General features: G+C 28.0%; 1 protein-coding gene across 9 annotated transcripts in view; it reads right to left on the bottom strand.

Moving 5' to 3' along the window:
- Positions 1 to 19,215, bottom strand: part of LOC122507702 (regulating synaptic membrane exocytosis protein 2) — a 166,734-nt gene that overhangs the window by 13,505 nt on the left and 134,014 nt on the right. For 6 of the 9 annotated variants that reach the window (XR_006302138.1, XR_006302132.1, XR_006302133.1 and 3 more), the window contains 6 exons: positions 18,527 to 18,687; positions 17,988 to 18,163; positions 17,640 to 17,877; positions 14,090 to 16,851; positions 11,154 to 11,333; positions 1,250 to 1,445 (listed from right to left, as the gene is read on the bottom strand). Coding sequence is in view for 1 of the 9 variants with exons in the window: in XM_043620559.1 (XP_043476494.1) it covers positions 1,250 to 1,445; positions 11,154 to 11,333; positions 14,090 to 16,851; positions 17,640 to 17,877; positions 17,988 to 18,163; positions 18,527 to 18,687 (3,713 nt within the window). In the remaining 8 variants the exon portion in view is untranslated. Of the gene's footprint in view, positions 1 to 1,249; positions 1,446 to 8,740; positions 8,922 to 11,153; positions 11,334 to 14,089; positions 16,852 to 17,639; positions 17,878 to 17,987; positions 18,164 to 18,526; positions 18,688 to 19,215 lie in introns of all 9 variants that reach the window. The other 3 variants (XR_006302134.1, XR_006302135.1, XR_006302137.1) reach the window with 2 other exon arrangements.

Genomic DNA, 19,215 nt, shown 5'->3' with positions numbered 1-19,215 from the left:
TTTTCACAAATAAGAAAACTCATTGCAGAATTCCAATTATTTTTAAGACAATTTTAATCGAGTTTTTCGAAAAATGTAATTATTCTTAAAAATTTTATTAAAATTCGTTGATAGAATTCAATTATTTGAAAATTTGTTGATAACGATTCTTTATGGGAATTGAATTTTAAGAAACATTCAATTATTCAATAAATTATTTATTTTTGTATTTAAATAACTGAATTTTAGTATAATTTTCTAATAAAAATTGATTTTCATTTCATAAAAATGAATTTCAGTTAAAATTTTAGATAATAATTGAATATTAAAAGCAATATAACGTGAATTTTGAAAAATAATTGATTTTTGAAATTAATTTTTTTTAAAAAGTGTAATTGAATGTTTATTATATTATTTGAAGTTTTTATTTTCTGATATTCATTTAATTAAAGAATTTACGAATAATTGAAATTTCGTAAAATTGAATATTGTAAACAAATGGATTTGAAAATTGTCAAAGAACTTTTTCGAAAATTATTAAAAATAATCGATTTAAAGAAGAATTTTAGTTAAAAATTCTTGTAAATAATAATTGAATTGTTAATGATTTTATCACTCGGTCATCTTTAATTATTATAGTTATCGATATCTTCATGTTTTACAGTTATGAAAAATTGAATTTATAGTTTTAAGTAAAATGTTCTCTTATTTGACTCGGACTGGTTATATTTTTGTCAGGAAATGGTCCGTAATTTTTCATTTTTGGTCTGTAAAGTCCGTATTTTTAATCACTTTTACTGGTTCGAGCCCTGCCCAGGTGAAAAGATTCCTTGGAAAGTGCCTCTTAGAAATTTCCAACAAAATATCTTATTGGAAACTCCGTCGGAATTCCAACTAGAATTCAGTTTCAATCGGAATTGCATCGAAATTCTAACTGGAATTCAGTTCCATTTTTGTAATTATATTGGAATTCCAATCGGAATTCTGACGAAATTTCCGACTTGAAATTTTGACGGAAATTTCTAGGAGCACTTTCCAAGGCATTTTTCCACCTGGGAAAGAAGAAGAAGAAGAAGAAGAAGAAGAAGAAGAAGAAGAAGAAGAAAAAGAAGAATAAGAATAAGAAGAGGGTGGAGAGAAAAAAGAAAGAGAGAAGTATAGGGTGAAGAGAGAGAATAATAGTCGAGTGAGAGAGAAAGAAAGAGAGAGAGAGAGAGAGAGTGAGTTTCGCGCCCCGTTGATTTGATTTGGACTTTAGCACACTACTTACGAGCTTCCTTCAGAACTTGAGATTGAGTTCAAACTTCCAGCCGTATCGCTGACCATAGATCCTGGTTTACCGATGCGTTGATAGGTTGGTACCACCTCCTGAGAACGTTGAATACTGCTCGGAGTGCTGTTCCTCTTGCGATTCATAATGCCAGACGATCGTGGATCCAACGTAGTCCCGATGACAACTCCACATTCTGTGTTGTAAATCAAACAAGACATTTTTTCACTGACACTTAATCCACTGCTGTGCGTTAACTCGTTTTCTCGCTTTATAAATTCTTATTATTTTAAATATTCAATATTATATTTCACATCATTTTCAATTTATATATGAAAATCAATTTCTCACAAAAAGGCATATCTAGGAAGAAAAATTACTAATAATTTGTTGCTTTTTTTATGCCACCCGTAAATAATTTCTTTCTATTTTGTTTGCTTTCTGAAAGAATTCCTTCATGTACTCTCTCTTTCTCCGTCCCTTCTCTCTCAGCTTTCATCATCCTAAGAGAATATATTTTTTTTCCGTTCTATTCTTCCTTTACAGTTAAAATGCCAAATATATAAGAACAATCTACTCACGAATCTGAAATATCCTGTTACTTTATTTTGGGCAATATAGATTGTATTATCCAGCGTACATTTAGTAAATTTTCTTTGACAAAAAAATTTTTTTATTCCATTTGTTAAAGAAAATTTAATGAGAAAAAAACGTCGAAAGAACATTTATAGAATAAAAATGGTTGTGTTTACATCTTCTTAAGAATTCAATATATATAATATTTCGACCATCTAGATATTGAAAAAATGGGTAAATTTTGATTTTGTGCCAGGAATATGGGTATAATATGTGACACACATGACAAAAAGAATATTTCGAGTCTCCTGGAATAGCTGAAAATTATTACACAGTGAAAATATCATTCATGGAAACAGATATTAATAATTATATTATATTCTTCTTGAGTTCCTGAAATCATTGACGAATTTCTTTTTCAATATTCTTTTAAAGTACCAAGCAGGGTCGAAAATCTATAAAAGTGGAGTGATCTAATCTAGAGTTTCAATTTTCTCTATCTATAGGTATAAATTAATGTACATTAATTTACTCTGTAAATTTTTATATTAATATATATAATTAATAATATAATATATACATTATTAATAATATTATTAATTATTATTAATTATATAAATTAATCCTCATTAATTTATCGAATAATTAATGTACATTGATTAACTGTATAAATTGATGTATACTAAACTAATTAAAGTATGTTAATTAACAGTACAAATTGATCTAAACATATTGATTGGGTTACAATTTTTCTAAAACGCATTTTCTAATTTTTTATTTTCTAAAACTCTTTTTTCTCTAATGAATATTTCACAACATAAATCTTTAGTAAAAGATTTATTTAAAAATACGTACAAACAAAAATTGTTAAAAAAAATAATTATACATGTAAATAATTATTATAAATAACTCTCTAAATATAAATTAATGAAAAATGTTTACACGGAGAAAAATATAAAGTAACTTTTACTACTTTTATAGTAAAAAATTTCCGGTAAAGCATTTCTGGTAATTTTTACTACTTTTGAAGTAAATTTTACTACGTTCGAAGGAAATTTTACTAATTTTTACAAATATTTACTGCAAAAGTAGTAAAAATTACCAGAAATGCTTTACCGGAAATTTTTTACTATAAAAGTAGTAAAAGTTACTTTATATTTAAATTTAAAGAAAAACTAATAAATACAATTAAAAATAAAGAAATAAAAATAATGGAAAATATAGAAAAATTTTAGAATTTCACAAAGAAAAAAATTAATTTTACAAATCAAAACTTATTAGAAATTGCTTCTTTTTAGAAAACTGATTTCATTGTAGAAATTGTTTTTTTTGTTTCAGAAAAAAAAGTATAAGAAAATATTTTTTAGAAATGGTGACCAATTCAATATCTATATTATATTAATTGATCTATATTTATAATAATTATCTATAATGTCATATAGTTGTAGATGAAAGAAAAAAAAATTATTGTCTCTGCGAATTCAATTATAAAATAAATACTCTGCTCATGCAAGAAGCAGAACTCTATGTTTTATAATTCCAAAATACGTGATTTGGAATTAAACATTTTTTTTTATTTCAAATTAATGAAATGAATCTCTTTTTATTAACGTACAGCAGTAAATTGATGTTAAACGGAAGCGCTAAGTAAATTTAAAAAAAATAAAAGCCATATGTATAATATGTGTGTATGTGTCACACTCACACTTCATTATTAATTGACACTGGCTTCTAATTGCTTTAATTAATTTTTAAAATCTTTTTTAGTTATTAAATTCATTTTTAAATTCGGACTTTCACAAATTTTACGATCTACGCTTTTTATAAAATTTCTACTTTAAATTGCTTATTATATTATCGCGATTAATAATAATAGTATTACTATGCTGATTATTTTTACTAATATTAATAATAATAATATTATTCATAATAAAATAATTATAAAAATTATACTCAAATTTATTATTATTATTAATAATATAATTTTATTTAATTTTAATTATTTTTATTATTATTATTATTATTAATATAATTTTATTTAGTATTCATATTCATTATTATTATTATCGGTATTATTATTAATATTATTACAATGATAAAATAATAATATTAATAATAAAAACAATTTTGATAGTAGAAATTATAGTAATAATAATATTATATCTAAGAAGCTTTATATCTAACAAGAAAAGCACATATTGTGCAACATAACTATATATTTGTTTATTTAACATTATATTCTAATGTAAATTACAGTAGCTTTTTTTTTTTTGATTTGTGCTGAACTAAATTACTATTAAACCCATTATATAGAATCACACATGAGTTTATTGAAGCGAATTGCATGTGATTTATAAAATGTACAGGCAATAAAAGCTGTGCATGCTTATTTCTATCATCTAGAAAAAATTCTACAACTCAATTTCACGCTAAATAAAATTCGTGCTTTCAAAAAACAGTGTGAGATAAACTTATTTGCTATATCGGCTTATTTTTCTTCACTTGGAACAAATTGGAAAACTTCAATTTACTGTAGGCTATTATTTCTTTTATTATATTTATTTATTTATATAAATAAATTTTTATTTATTATTTATTTAGAAGAAATATTAATTATTATTTTCAAAGTCAGGTTACGTTTTTTTACCCAGAAAAAAATTTAGTTAATTCAGAGCAAATTGAACTATTTATTTGTTTCAAACAAAATTTTATTTATATCCAATAAAATTTTTATTTAAAATAAATAAACTAGTTGCTTCTGAGACAAATACACTATTATTTAACTTAAATTATTTTTGGATTAAATAGAATTTTTCTCTGGGTGTAAACATTGAATATTAGATTTTGATTAGTTATTTAGAATATATTTCAATTGCAATAAAATTTAAACTTATTGATTCGAATTAAAATTTAACGTTAATTTTTTGTAAAGGTATAAAAATATAAATATAAAGATTAAAATCTATGGAATTTTTTTCATCGAAATTTCGAAATTTTGAAATTTTTATCTTGTTACTTGATATATTGATAATTATATTAAATTTATTGAATCAGTTACGGTATTTATTATTTTTATTTATTTTGTAAAATTGGTTAAAATGAATTTCTTTAGAATTGAATGTTCGAATCGGAATTTGTTCTAAAGTTGACAAGCCGTGTAATATTTTTAAAATAATCATTAAATTACTTTAAATAATATACTTGACCATTTTATTGCTGTTCCACTGCTTAAACAGAATTTAATAAACGACACATTAAATTGTGTAATATTAGTATCATTTGACATCATGAAAATTACCGACATTTTTAATTACATTCTAGTATTAAATTCGCCTCATGGGAAAAACTCATATGCAAATCTACGTGTTAGTGTGAAATAATTTGTTTTAGAACTGTCAAAAAAATCTACAATAACTAATGAGTGACAAAAAAGTTAAAGAATTTCATTTTTCAAAATACCGTTTTTAATTTTTTCTCTTCAAGTTGTTGTATAGTATAACAATCCAAGTTGAAAAATTTTAAAAGCCTGATTGAATTTGTAAAAGAAAGAAAAAATTGTAAAATTTTGTTGTTTAATAAAAGTTGAATGTTATTGAATAAAATGAAAAAAAGTTTAAATAAAAATAAAGGAATATGTATTAGTTTATGAATTTAATAGATTGTCTGACTAATACCGAATTTACTACTGATGGTAGAATGACACAAATTTCTTATCTCTTCACTGACGGGAATCGACTTTTATCAGTGATAATAAAAAAATTGTCTGACTAAAACCGATTCTACAACTAATGATAGAATAACACTAGTTTATTATTTCTCGGCTGACTGAAATCTTCTTTTGCTACTGATAGAAAAGTTTTTACTAAAATAATACAAATTTTATTCACTATGTCTGACTGCAATTTACTTTTACTACTGTTGTTAGGGTTTTTAAAAATTAAAAACATTTCGTTTGACCAATATTGACTTTTAACTACTGATTACTTAATTAAGGAATTAATTTTTTATTTGGAATTTAAATAGAAAAAATCGAATAAATTTACACAAAAAACGTTCAGTTTTTTTTTGGAAGATTTTGTCTGACACAAAACAACTTTCACTACTCATTATTACATGGATTTTTTAGGCCTGTCTGATCTAAAACTGAGTTTTACTACTGAAACCGTGGTTTCGCTAAAAATACCAGTTCCAAAGAGTTACTATTTAATTCAGACATGAATTTTAAGGCATGTTTGACCTAAAACTGAGTCTTACTACTGAAATCGTAGTTTTGGTAAAAATACTAAAAATGCAAAACCCACAGAGTTCCTTTTTAATTTAGTCTGACTAAACTTGACTTTCACTCCTGTTTATTTAGTTAAAGTCGACTTTTACTACTTTCTGTATTCATAAAAATTAAAAATATTTTGTCTGGCTGAAAATGATTATTCTCACTTATAACAAAATTACGAGAATTTTGACACTTAATGTCTGATTAAAAATACATTTTACTATTTATTTACCGAGTAATATCAATTTAATTCATTTTTTCTTGAAAATTACTCTCCACTAATAAATATTTCCTCTTCACTAGTAAAAAGTTTATTCTACTTTCCTACTGAGATTATCCGAAATCTGGCTATAAACGACTTATACTACTGATTAACAAAAAATGTTTATTTTTTGTCTGTTAAAAACTAACTTTTAGCTTTTATTAGTCACTAAATTTATTTAAATCTCATTAACATTGAGAATTTAATTCACAATGTCTGACTAAAATCGATTTTTATTACTGATTATGAAATTACACTAAAAATATTAATTTCACTAAAAATAGTAAATTTACGCGAATTTAATTCTTTCTGACTAAAATTAACTTTTCTTACCGATGATAAAATGAAAACAATTGACAACATTATGTCGATACTAATATTGACTTATACTACTGGATCTACAGAAATTTTAAACTTTTTGTCTGGTTAAAATAGATTTTTCTAAATACAAATTGAGTAATTTTAGAATTATGTCTGACTAAAAATACTTTTTACTACTGTTAACAGAGTACCTCGAATTTTACACATTTTGAACGTTTTGAAATTTACTTTTTTCAGAGAAAAAAATATTGCATCATCAATTCTTAGATAATAGGAATTTTAATATGTTTGACTAAACCCGACTTGTACTGCTGATGTCATTATTAACAAAAAGTTTATGACAAAGACGGATTTTCTACTTTTATTAACTTTACTAAATTGATTGAAATTTCATTATTAAATTTCAATTTAATTGAAAACAAAACTGAGAATTTAATACGTAATGTCTGACTAAAATTGATTTTTACTACTGATAATGAATAAACGGTTTGCGTCTAACTAAAATATTCTTTTAGAATACTCTCAGTAAATTTTCGTCTATTATAATTCTTTGTCTGTCTAGAAATGACTTTTTTCTACTTAAAAAAAAAAAAAATTAAAAATTACAAAAAATTTAAAACTCACTGGCTGGATTTAATTTCTACTATACGAAAAGATTTGTTTTTGTTTATTTGTCTGACTAAAGCTGAGTTTCTCTACTGAAATACTATTAATCTAAAGGTTCAATGTTCTGTCTGTTCAAAAATGTCTTATTCTACTGAAATAAAAATTTAAAAAGTACTAGAACGACAGGAATAAATGTCGTTTTTTTATTACTTCGATTGTTATAACAATAGAACTCAATTGTTAATTATAATTAACAATAAACACGAATTTCCTTTAATTTTTCATCACTCAATGCATTGCATTTAAATTCTATATAATGTTCTGTGTGCTTCGCTGTAAGTTATTTTCTTTTGTGTTGTTCACCATTGTCCTGATTTCATTTCGAATAAGCCCTTTTTCCTGTACTCACATTTCGTCGAAGGTTCGCTCAAAAAAAAAAGCAAATCATAAAAAACAAAAAGACAAAGAGGAAATAGATTAAATTTTGTAATTCAAAGTTACTTAACTATCAAACTACTTTTTTATTCCAAAAAAAAAATAAATAAATAAATCTTTTCAGTAACCTTTTTTACTCAAAGTCTATATCTAGTTTTTGGAACTGAAATAATACTCTTTTTTTTTGACAAATTAAACGACTGGTAAATCTAACTCTCTAAATCTGAATCAGTTAAAATTTTAACTAATTTGAATCAGTGACTGTCATTTTACTTTTTAAATCAATTACAAGTTCAACTGATTTATCAGTGGAAAGAAATTCTTTTACTAACGAATCAGTAAATTTACCACGGAAAAAAAGTCCGAAAACGTTTACATCTTAAAATCCAATATAATTAAAAATAGTAATAATTAAAAATTGCAATTAATTATTATTTCAAAATCAAATTAAGTCAAGTTTATATGTTTGGAATTATACTTTCAAGGTTCAAGTTTAGTCAAAAAGGGTTTAAATGTAAACGGTTTTAGTCAAAAGTAAAAAAAAAATTTAATTTTTTAAGAGCAAAAAGCTAGCTAAAATTTTAACTGATTTCGCTTTAGGGACTAAATAATACGCTACCTGTGCCAATGCATAATAAATTTCTCCATATAGTCTAGCTGATCAATAAAATGACTATTATTGCCCTAGGGCAATAACGAGTACTTTATTAACATTTGAGTATAATAATGTCAATAAAGTGCCTATTATTGACCTAAGATTTATAAAGTGACCATTATTGCCCTAGGGTAATAAAATGACTATTATTGCCCAAGGGTAAAAATGTGACCATTATTGCCCTAGGTCAATAATGGGCACTTTATCGACCGCTAGGCCATAAGGGAGAACTTATTATGCGCTTGTACAAGTAATTAAAGTGACCATACGCCTGAGTTATACAATAGAAATAGGGACAAATAAAAATGGAAATAAATAAAAAAAATAAAATTCTAATAAAACCTAAGATTGAAATAATGAGCGGACCTGTCCCCATCACCACTTCCTTCACCATCGCTGCTCGCTGAACTTGGTTGTCGACCGCTTCTTCCACTGGCAGTGTCCTCTGGTAGAACCTCCTCACTACGATGAACTGTAAAGGACGATTTTCCCTTCTTCCCGAACCCCATCCGCCGTTTTCGGCCTTCCTCGCCCAAGTATGTACCACCAACAGACACGCACGTGGGCACGTTATGGTTTTACGTGTCGTTTTTATTCGACGAATAATTTCGTCATGTTTTTGATTTTTTTGATTTTTTTTGAATTTTTTTTTTATTGTGGAATAATAATGGTAATGGTAGTTGTAATTGTCGGTGATGTTAATTATTTTTTCGCAAGGCAAAGGTGAAGATTATTTATTATTATTAATGTTTTTTTTATCGATTCAGGCAGGTGTCGTAATCCCGTGATCGATATTTATTATTATTTTTTTAGTGCACACGAGAGAATCAAGCAGAGCGAGTAGTGCAGATCGATGACAGAGATATGGTTCCAACGACGAAAAGTTGTTGGTTGGTAGAAGTCAATGTGTAAATGTGTGATGTTGAAGACGAACGCAGAAGTGAGATGGTAAAGAAAGAAGAAAATAATTAGAGAGTGTTTAGATTCTATCTTCTAGATGATTCTATTCGGTGTGCTATCATTAATTTTTTTATCCTCTCATTGAAACGAGGATTTTTTGGTTTTTTTTCTTTTTGATAATAATAGAATAATTTTGTATTATTTTCACATTTTTGGTAGATCATTCTCTCGTCTTTGAGCTTTAAAAATTGATTGTTGATGGAAGAGAATTATTGGTTATTGCTCTGGAATTAATTTATTTTTTGCAAATAATCGATTACTTTCTGTAATCTAATATTTATTTTTAGTGAAAAAATTTACATATAGTAAAGAAATTTAGTTTTAGCAAATATTTATTTTTAGCGCATATTTTTTTTAATGAAAAAATGTCTTTTTGGCAAATAAATATTTATTTGTTTAAATCAGTTTTTACCAAATAAATATTTATTTGATTAAATCCGTTTTTACCAAATAAATATTTATTTGTATTAAAGAAATTTCTTTTTATTAAATAAATATTTATTTTGCATTAAGTAAATTATTTTTTATCAAAATAAATTAATATTTCTATCACATAAATTTTTTTGCTAATTTTTTTATTAAGTTAATGCGTTAAGTAATTATTTAATTGAATTAAAATGTTATGAAAAATATAAAAGTTCATATGAACGAAATATTTTTTCACCAAAAGCATTTTTCTAAATTACAAAATAAAAGTCGAAAACAAATTAAATATTTTTAAACTCTGTAAATTATTTTTGAAAGCATGACTCAATATTTTTCAGAATAAAATTTTATATTGAAAAAGAAATATTTCCTTTGAAAATGAAAAATTATTCATTATTCATTTAAACATTGTACACTTTATGAACGAATTAAATAAATTTATTTTTATCGAATAAATATTTTTTTGTATGAAATAAATTGATTTTTATCAATTAAATATTAGAATGGTATTAAATAAATTTGATTTTAATCAATTAAATATTATATTGGTGTTAAATAAAATATATATTTACAACTGAACTAATTGATTATTTGAATTAAATAAAATTTCGTCATTGTAATTATTGCAAAAAAAAGCCTTAAGTTTACAAAATATAATTATTTTTTAATCACTTCAGGTGGTTTAAAATATTTGTTCGTACCGCATTTATTTAAATTTCATTTCATTTTTTAACTGATTTCATTTCATACGAATTCTAAGTAAAAATTTCTAAAATAATCTTTCCTGGAAAAAATTATTAAATTGAATTGAAAAAAATTTGGAAAGCCAATTTTCTTTGTTGATCCGAATCGTAACGACAGCACGCCTTTGTTTTTTCTATAAACTAGATATGAATGTATAAATAAAATCTACACTAAAATATTGCCTCGGCAACTTGACAGTAAATCTATTATATAACAATGAGAAATCAAGAAATAAATATATGAAGAAGATTGTTTAGAATAATGTACATAATTAATCATCTAGTGAAATAGGAATTTGAGATTAAGATTCCGGAGACTCTTGCTTTTGATATTAAAAAAAAAGAATGCTAAAAAATTTTGTGTTTCTAGAATTTTTTTTTTCTCTTTAAATTCATCATCATTTTTTTCCACATTTTAGTTTAACTTTAAAGTTTTGTTTGAAATTTTTTTTTTTTTGCGGAAATGAAAAATATAATTTCTATTTTTAGAAATATTTTTCTTTGTTTTTTTTTTATGTTTTTTAGAGAGAAAGTAATAATCCTTATATAGACTGAAAGTGACTTGAATTGAAGTTAACTTTTTTTTTTTTTTTTTTTTTTTGAGTAAAAGTTTATTTCCGTGAACGGAACAAACTATAATGATGTCTTACCTGTCGCAGACAATTGACTCGTGCTGTTGCTCTTCTTTCCCATTCCACTGCTTTGATACTGAACGGCACTGCCGCTACCACTACTTGCGCTGCCACTTTTACTCCCTGGTGAATTCTTTCGATTTCTCCTCGACGATTCTTCAACGTGAAGTCCAACCGCCGTGTCACTCAGGCTGCCATCTTTTTGAAAATGGGGGAAGAAATTTATTAAAACTGATTTAAGAATACATTTTTTGGGAAATTGTGTATCACTGACTAATAATTACTGGGAGTTTAACTTAACTTTTCTAGTTAATTTTTATTCAATACCCAAATAACTTCTAACCTGTGCCCCTCAAAATATTAGCACCCTTATATATTTACACTGAAAAAAAAATTCGGCAGATACACCTATAATTAGGTTCAAAAATGTAAAACATACTACTTACTGAAAATGATTTTTACCACTGATAATGAAATCACATGAAGAAAAAATATTTTGTTCGATTGAAATTGACTTTTACTACTAGTACTAATTGTTTTGTCTATTTGTATAATAGTAAACTTTACATTACATGAATGTAATCTGTCTGAGTAGAAATTATTTCTTTTTCTTATAATAAAAGTACAAGATTGTAAAATGCTGCCTGACTAAAACTGATTTGTACTACTGATAACGAAATTACACTAAGATGAAGTATTTTGTCAGACTGAAGTCTGAAACTACAGTTCAAAATTTAATAATTGAGACAAATACTGAGACAAATATACGTTTATTTAACTCAAAAAAAATATATTTCGTTAAAAAAAATTTTTATATGGGTGTAACCAGCTGTATTAGAATCAAAACATAATTGAAAAATTTTGTCGCTCGTAAAATTGACTTGTACTACTGATTTTTTTTACTAATAAAATATTTTCTTTTTCATATTGAGATTACTTAAATTTGTTTTCTTTCTGGAGGGCTCGAACTAGGTCCGTAAATCCCGTAAAAGTCCGTTATTTAAAAAAAAGGTCCATAAAGTCCGTAACTTGATTTAAAAACGAAATATTGGTAAATTGTACGATATAATTTGAAGAATTTTAGAGAAATTACAAATGATTGTAGAAATTCAATTATTTTCAAAAGTAATAAAATTCTTCGCAGAAATTCAATTATTTTCAAAAATTTTAATAAATTTTCATCAAAATTTCAATTATCTTTAGAAATAATTAAATTCTTCTCCAAAATTCAATTATTTTCCAAAATTTCCCTTAATTTAATGATTTTCAATATCTATTATTTTCATAAAATTTTCCAAAAGAATTCAATTAATTAAAAAAAAAAATTTAATAAAATTCTACACAAAATTTTAATTATTTTCAAAAAATAATAAAAATTTCACAGGAATTTCATTATTTACAAATTTTTTAAATCAATTTCTTCGCAATCGTTCAATTACTTTCATAAATAATTAAAATTTTTAAGGGTATTCAATTATTTTCGTAAATAATAAAATTCTTTTTAGGAATTCAATTATTTTCGTAATAATAATAAAACTCATTGTAGAATTTCAATTATTTTCAATACAATTTTAATCGAATTCCTCGAAAATCCTTGAAAAGGTTTCAGATTAAAATCTTTGAAAATTTGAATTTTTCATATTTTTAACTAACAATTCTGTGGAATTAATTTTTTTTGAGAAACTTTAATTGTGGATTTTTTTTAAAAATTATTTAAAGTTTTATTATCTAATATATACTATTTAATTGAAAAATTTACGAATATTTGAAATTTTGTAAAATTGAGTTGTAAAGGAATGAATTTTAAAATTCTTAAGTAACTTTTTCAAAAATTATTAAAAATAATGGATTTATAAAAGAATTTTAGTTAAAAACACGAAAGAAAATTCAATTTTGTAAAAGTTGCAATTTATTGCAAAAATTCAATTATTTTCAAGTGTAATAACATTCTTTGCAAAAATTAAATATTGTTTAAAATTAGTAAAATTCTTCTTAGGGATTCAATTATTTTCACAAATATTAAAACTGATTGTACAATTTCAATTATTTTTAATACAATTTTAATCGAATTTCTCGAAAAATGTAATTATTCTAAAAAATTTAATGAAAATTCGTTGATAGAAGTTAATTATTTGAAAACATGTTGATAAAATTCTTTATGAGAATTGCATTTTAAGAAACATTCAATTGTTCAATAAATTATTATTTATTTTTGTATTTAAATAATTGAATTCTAGTAGAATTTTTTAATAAAAATTGATTTAAAAATTAATTTCAGTTAAAATTTTAAATAACAATTGAATATAAAATGCAATACAGCTTGAATTTTTATTGGATCCGCCATCTTAAATTTGTAATATTTACGAGTTTTTTAAATGCTATGTGTTAAAGTTGTTTTTTAATAGATTCTTCTGCTTATTTTTATTTATATCTTGTTTACAGTCAGTTTTTTGCGAATTTTATTAATTTGTGAAGAAACTTGACGTGATGGCGGAAAACTGAGTTGTTCGGATTCGAATTTAGCGACCCAAAAAACATATAAAAAACATGTTCCGGTCAATACTTCCTTTAAATAAATTTTGTGGTCCTGTATAATAATTGAATTATAAATGATTTTTATCACTCGATCATCTTTAATTATTATAAAACATGAAGAAATCGATCACTCCGAGTTGAAGACTCGAAGATATCAATATCTTCATGTTTTACAGTTATGAAAAATTTAATTTCTAGTTTTAATTAAAATGTTCTCTTCTTTGACTCGGACTGGTTATATTTTTGTCAGTTGGTCCGTAAAGTCCGTATTTTGAAAACTTTTACTATTTCAAGCCCTGTAAACTGATTTGTACTATACTGATAATGTAATTAAATGAATTGAAATATTGAAAATATTTTGATATTAGAGTATAAACAGTAAATGTATATTTATGTATTTAAAATGAAGATATTCTCACCAACTTTCTCGTCCGTTGGTGCGTCGGTATTACTAAAGCTCCTCGTAAATTGACCCCGCTTGCTGTGGCCATTGTGATCGATCTCAGGCGTTTGATGTCTGGACGATTTTTCATAGGACCCACTCTGGCTGGTATAGTCACTGCTTTCGGGCATAGAGGACGATCGTCGATTATTTCCATCGTCGTGAGGGTGATCGTCGTGGTAGTCGTGCGTCGTCGATTGTTTCCGCGAGCGTTGTTGACGCGATGATTCGGAAGGTAGTAGTAGTAGTTCATAGGATTCGCCGCCGGTTGGCGTGTTCATGGCGACGAGTTGCGGTTTCGTGTGATGGTAACGTGATGTAGTAGTAGTAGTTGTAGTAGTAGTAGTAGTAGGAGTTTCGTGATGGTCGACGGTGGCCCGTGGGTTTTTAGCAGTGTCGGAGGTAGCGGTTTGGGAATCAAAGAGATTTGAATTAGCGTTACCGGGGCGGGGTGCTCGGTTACGGGGCCTACGTGGATCAGACGGGCCAAAGCCGCAGTTCTCGCTACACTGACTCTCGCTCTCCATCGAGTACTCGTAGTACTCGAGGGTGTCGCTTATCGCGACATTTCTCTTACTACCCTTCTTATCGACGAATTCCAATTCACGTGCCTCGGGACAACTGCTGTTGCGTCTGCGATACCGGTGCTGCTGTCTTATCTCGGCCGACATTCTCTCCCTCTGATATTCTCGCTCAGTTCTCTCGGCCTGGAGCATTTCGAGACACTCCGGACAACTTGTTTTTCTCTTTTGATTATCGTAATATTCATCTTCGGCGTATTTATCATAAAGTGGAATTTTGCTTCTGTTTAACGTTCTTTGGTAGTTACGATCGATGACCGTGTCCATTGAGCCGAAATTCTCGTCGGCGTAGAAGAGAAGATCGGATGGACTGTCGTCGTTCGTTGGGGGACTGTCGAATGTGCGGAAGGCCTCCGGACAACTGGTGTTACGTTTTCTTTTGTACAATTTTTGGGTGCGTCTATCATCGTCCATGAGATCTTGATCGAAGTAGAGAATTGGAGTCGATCTGGCGCGATTTCGCATTTTTTGGGTCTGTTGCCTAGGCTGATTGTCACGAGCGATCGTCACTAAGTCTTCGCGAATTGGATAATCATCGTAATAACTAATATTATCGTTTCTTCTTCTTGGAAGTCGGGGGATATTTTCGTATTCTACGTTATCAAAATTTATTGATTGTGGATAATAACTATTATAAGAATCAGTCTCAAGGCGAGAAGTATTTCTGTGTTTTCGCACAGTTTTATCACTTGGTTTTCTCCGGTCGTAAACTGGATAACGATAATAGGCCTCTGGATTGTAAATATCAGTTCTTTCTTGAGAAAAATAATCAGGCTCCTCCTCCTCCCAATCGTAGGAGTAGTCGTCTAGATATGAGTCTGTACTTTTGGTACGTCGGCGACGATTTTTTCGATTGTAATCAAAGAATTGATCGTGGTAGGGATATGAGGTGTGCTCGTAATCGTAATCACAGTAGGGTAACATAACATCGTCTATACTACAATATATGTGATCGTTTGACTCGAGAGGACTGTAGAGATCATCGGCTAAACTTCGCGATTTCTCTCGCTTACTATCAATATCATGATAAATTGACTCGTGTTTTCGTTTAGTTGCAAAATCATCGGATTTATTTGTAGAAAAACGTGTTGTATCACTAATGGGGAGATAAATTTCCGTTTCGCCGGCGCTCAGTTCGGAGTCATAACCATAAAGCAGTCTTTGTTGTTCTTGATTAGCAGTGAATTGATCGAAGGCTATTTGTTCAATGGCCAATTGTTTCATACGAGCTTTATTGTCGCCATTTGAATCATAATAGGATTTGCTCTGATCTTTCAGAGCAGGAATTCTATCACCGTAGGAAGAATCGTTGAGGGAGAGATTTTTTTTCACCTTCTCCCTGGCAGTTCGTAGACTATCGTCACTAAATATATTTGAGGATAGAACGTCGTAATCGAAACTTTTTGCCCTTCTCGACACGGATACTAGTTTTCTATTAAAATTCGTGGTGGCATCATTATTGATGATTAGTCGGGAGTTCTTTAGGACTTCATTGTCAAAACTTTTGGCTCTTGAGAGTAAAAAAGATCTTCGTTGTCTGGCGAGAGTTTTATTTCTGATTTCATTGTTTCGAAGATCGAGGCGTTTGTAAGCGAAATCTGTGGGATTTAAACTCTCGAGGAAACTTGAATATCTTGGAGTCTTTCGACTTCTTGTGGAACGATCCTGCCAACTGCGGGATCGTCGATGTGAACCAAAATCATAACCATAGGGTGGTAAATAACGTGAGCGAAATTTATCGACAAGACGGTCGTTAAAATTGACCTGGAGGCAGTCTTCGATGTAGATTTCCGGAATGCGTTTTGTTGCACTTGTACCGGTAAGGCTTTCTGGCTTGAGAATGAGGCCCTCGCAGACACTGTATTCGCTTGTCGCTGGACTGTAATATCTCAACATATTCTCATCGACAGTCTGCGATCTTGTGAAGGGCGTTCGCATTTTTCTATATAGCGAGCGAACAACTGCGGATTTGCTCCGTATAAGGGGGTGCGAGGGAAGGTGATGCTTGCTAGGGTTGTTTTTTGGTTTGATGGGATAGTTGTTTGGGCAATGACATTCGCTGCAGGGTACCCTAAGTCTGTGCTTGCGCCTATTGCGCCTAGGGGGTGGGGGTACTGGGGATATGACACCGGGTATTAAAACGTTTTTAACTGTCGGTCTGTAAACAATTTTTCATATAGAGTAGTAAAGTTCCTTCGGAATACATTTTAAATAGCCCATTCTTTACAATTAATGCGTTCTAGTCGATCGAAACTGTCAGTTATTATAAATACAATTTAAAGAGAAAATGAAAACTTTCCATTTATTGATAAAAAGGAAGAGTACATTTTTTGTCGCAATGTATCATCAAATGGTAATGCATCATTTTCTTGAATGTGAAAACTGGAAAATCGAGATTTCTGACCGCTTCTGTCGACCATCGCTTGATTTTAATTCGAACCCTGATTCGTTAGAATGGGTAACTATCTATCGATTATTAAATGGACATTGACATACAGTGCAAAGGATGTGCAACTAGAACTATAGAAATAGAAAATAGTATCTTTAGATCTAGAGAGAGAAAAAATTGGGACACCTATATTTAGATTGCAAGCAGGAATGTGAAAAGAAAAGAGAAAGAACCTAAGGGCGATATTCATTTGACAATGTCCATTTAATTCAGGGATTATCGTTATAGAGGATGGACTGCAGTTGTTACACTTTTGCATTTGATTGATTGATTGATTGATTGGTTTACCGGTTTCTTTTTTTTCCGTTTAAATAATGGACGAGAGACGCATCGAAATGCAACTTCCGTAGTCAATTCTCTTAATGGGACGTGTACTCCTAAGGAGACTGTCTTTGTACAAATGAAGTCGTACGTGATTATTAATCGACTCGATGTTACGTTGATAAATAAAGAAAGCAAATATTTTTATATACGTATAAATAATGAATTATACTCACATTAATCCCCTCGAACCACGTGGTCGCTCTGATTGTGTGCTGAAGGCACTACTTGTTACGGAGGCTATACTCTCCATATCAGAATCGCCAAGATCGGCAAGAACATCTTTATCGGGACTTAGACGATCTCTTCGTGATCTGTGTAATCTGTGGAGATGAGTGTGTGAAAGGGAGTGTGGATCGTAACTCATTGACGGTAGATCTGAGTCTGAGAGACCAGTAATATGTTTCTCGAAACCTAAAGATTCAAAGTTTAAAATTAGAAATTGGAAATTAAAGAATTCTTAACTAATTAATTAAAAATTAAAAGCGAACAAATTTAAAAAGTAGAAATTTATATTCTCGTACTGGAATTTCGATATGAGTGCATTGGTCTACTGCGATGTTTAATGAATCTCGCTCTATCGGTGAAATCTCCGACTCCTCGATCCTTCAGGGCTATTTGCAAATTTTGAGGTATCTGAGGCAATTGACGCTTTTTCGGAGATCCAGTTGGAGTTGCTGTCGCTGATCTTGATGTAAATCTGAAATTTTTTGGCCATAATTTAGTTCTATTTGCTAAGTAAATTTTTTTGTGAAATAGAAATAGATACGATAGTAAACAATTTTACAATTTTTACGTTCCCAGATAAAAATAAAGATCTATACAATTTCCCTAGAATCATTTCATATGAATTTTAGTTAATATTCTACAGAAATTTTTAGCTGGGTTAGTAAAATAAAAAAATTTTTAAAAAGTTTTTAAATACTTAGAATATAAATGTGAAATTAAAATTAGCTACGATAATAAAAATCGCTATGCTAATAATTTCATTAAAAAAATAGAAATAAAAAAAATTTCGAAGAATAGTTTAAAAATGAAAGTAATTTTTGAATTTTATACATACCTAGCTGCCATGTAACTGTGTGAATAGGGAACAGATCTATGATCAGGAGGTGAAAGAGAACGATGACCTGTAGGACTTTGCGACCTTCTTCGATAATGATGAGAATCCATCAGCGCTGCGCTATGGGACCTGTGGCTTAATGTGGCACGATGTGAATCATCCTAACAAATTAAATTTTCGTTTTATCAATTATTATTCCTGGAAAACTTTTTTAGAGTCATGTTCATTTAAAAATGTTCCATGTTGAGTGGAAAAATGCAGTTTTAATCAAAAGTACATAGTACACCTAAATTGAAAAATTAGGTTGATGCATTATAAATTTAAAGAATTGTAGCAAAAGTTTTCTGTTTTATTGTTTTATTCTCGTTCGTAATTTTAAAGAAAATGTTAAAAATTTATTTTTTTTTAAAGGAAATTAGCGATACAAATGATTTCTTTAATTTCTTTTTTTAATAACAGAATATGAATTGTCTGACTAAAACTGATTTTTCTACTGTTAATAAATTTACAAAAATTGAAATTTGTCTGAATAGAATATATTTCTACTACTAGCAGAAAAATTTTGTTTTGCTTCTTTAATGATCATTGGCCTGATTTCTTGACCAAAAAATATAAAGTTGTATTTTACATTCTTTTCTTAGATTTTTATTCTTTTTCTCGTAAGTTTTTGATGGAATTTTTTGATAGCC

The sequence above is a fragment of the Leptopilina heterotoma genome, unplaced genomic scaffold, assembly GCF_015476425.1.
Source record: "Leptopilina heterotoma isolate Lh14 unplaced genomic scaffold, ASM1547642v1 Lhet_51, whole genome shotgun sequence".
In the NCBI taxonomy this organism is placed as follows: domain Eukaryota; kingdom Metazoa; phylum Arthropoda; class Insecta; order Hymenoptera; family Figitidae; genus Leptopilina; species Leptopilina heterotoma.
This window is presented reverse-complemented; position numbering and strand designations above follow the sequence as displayed.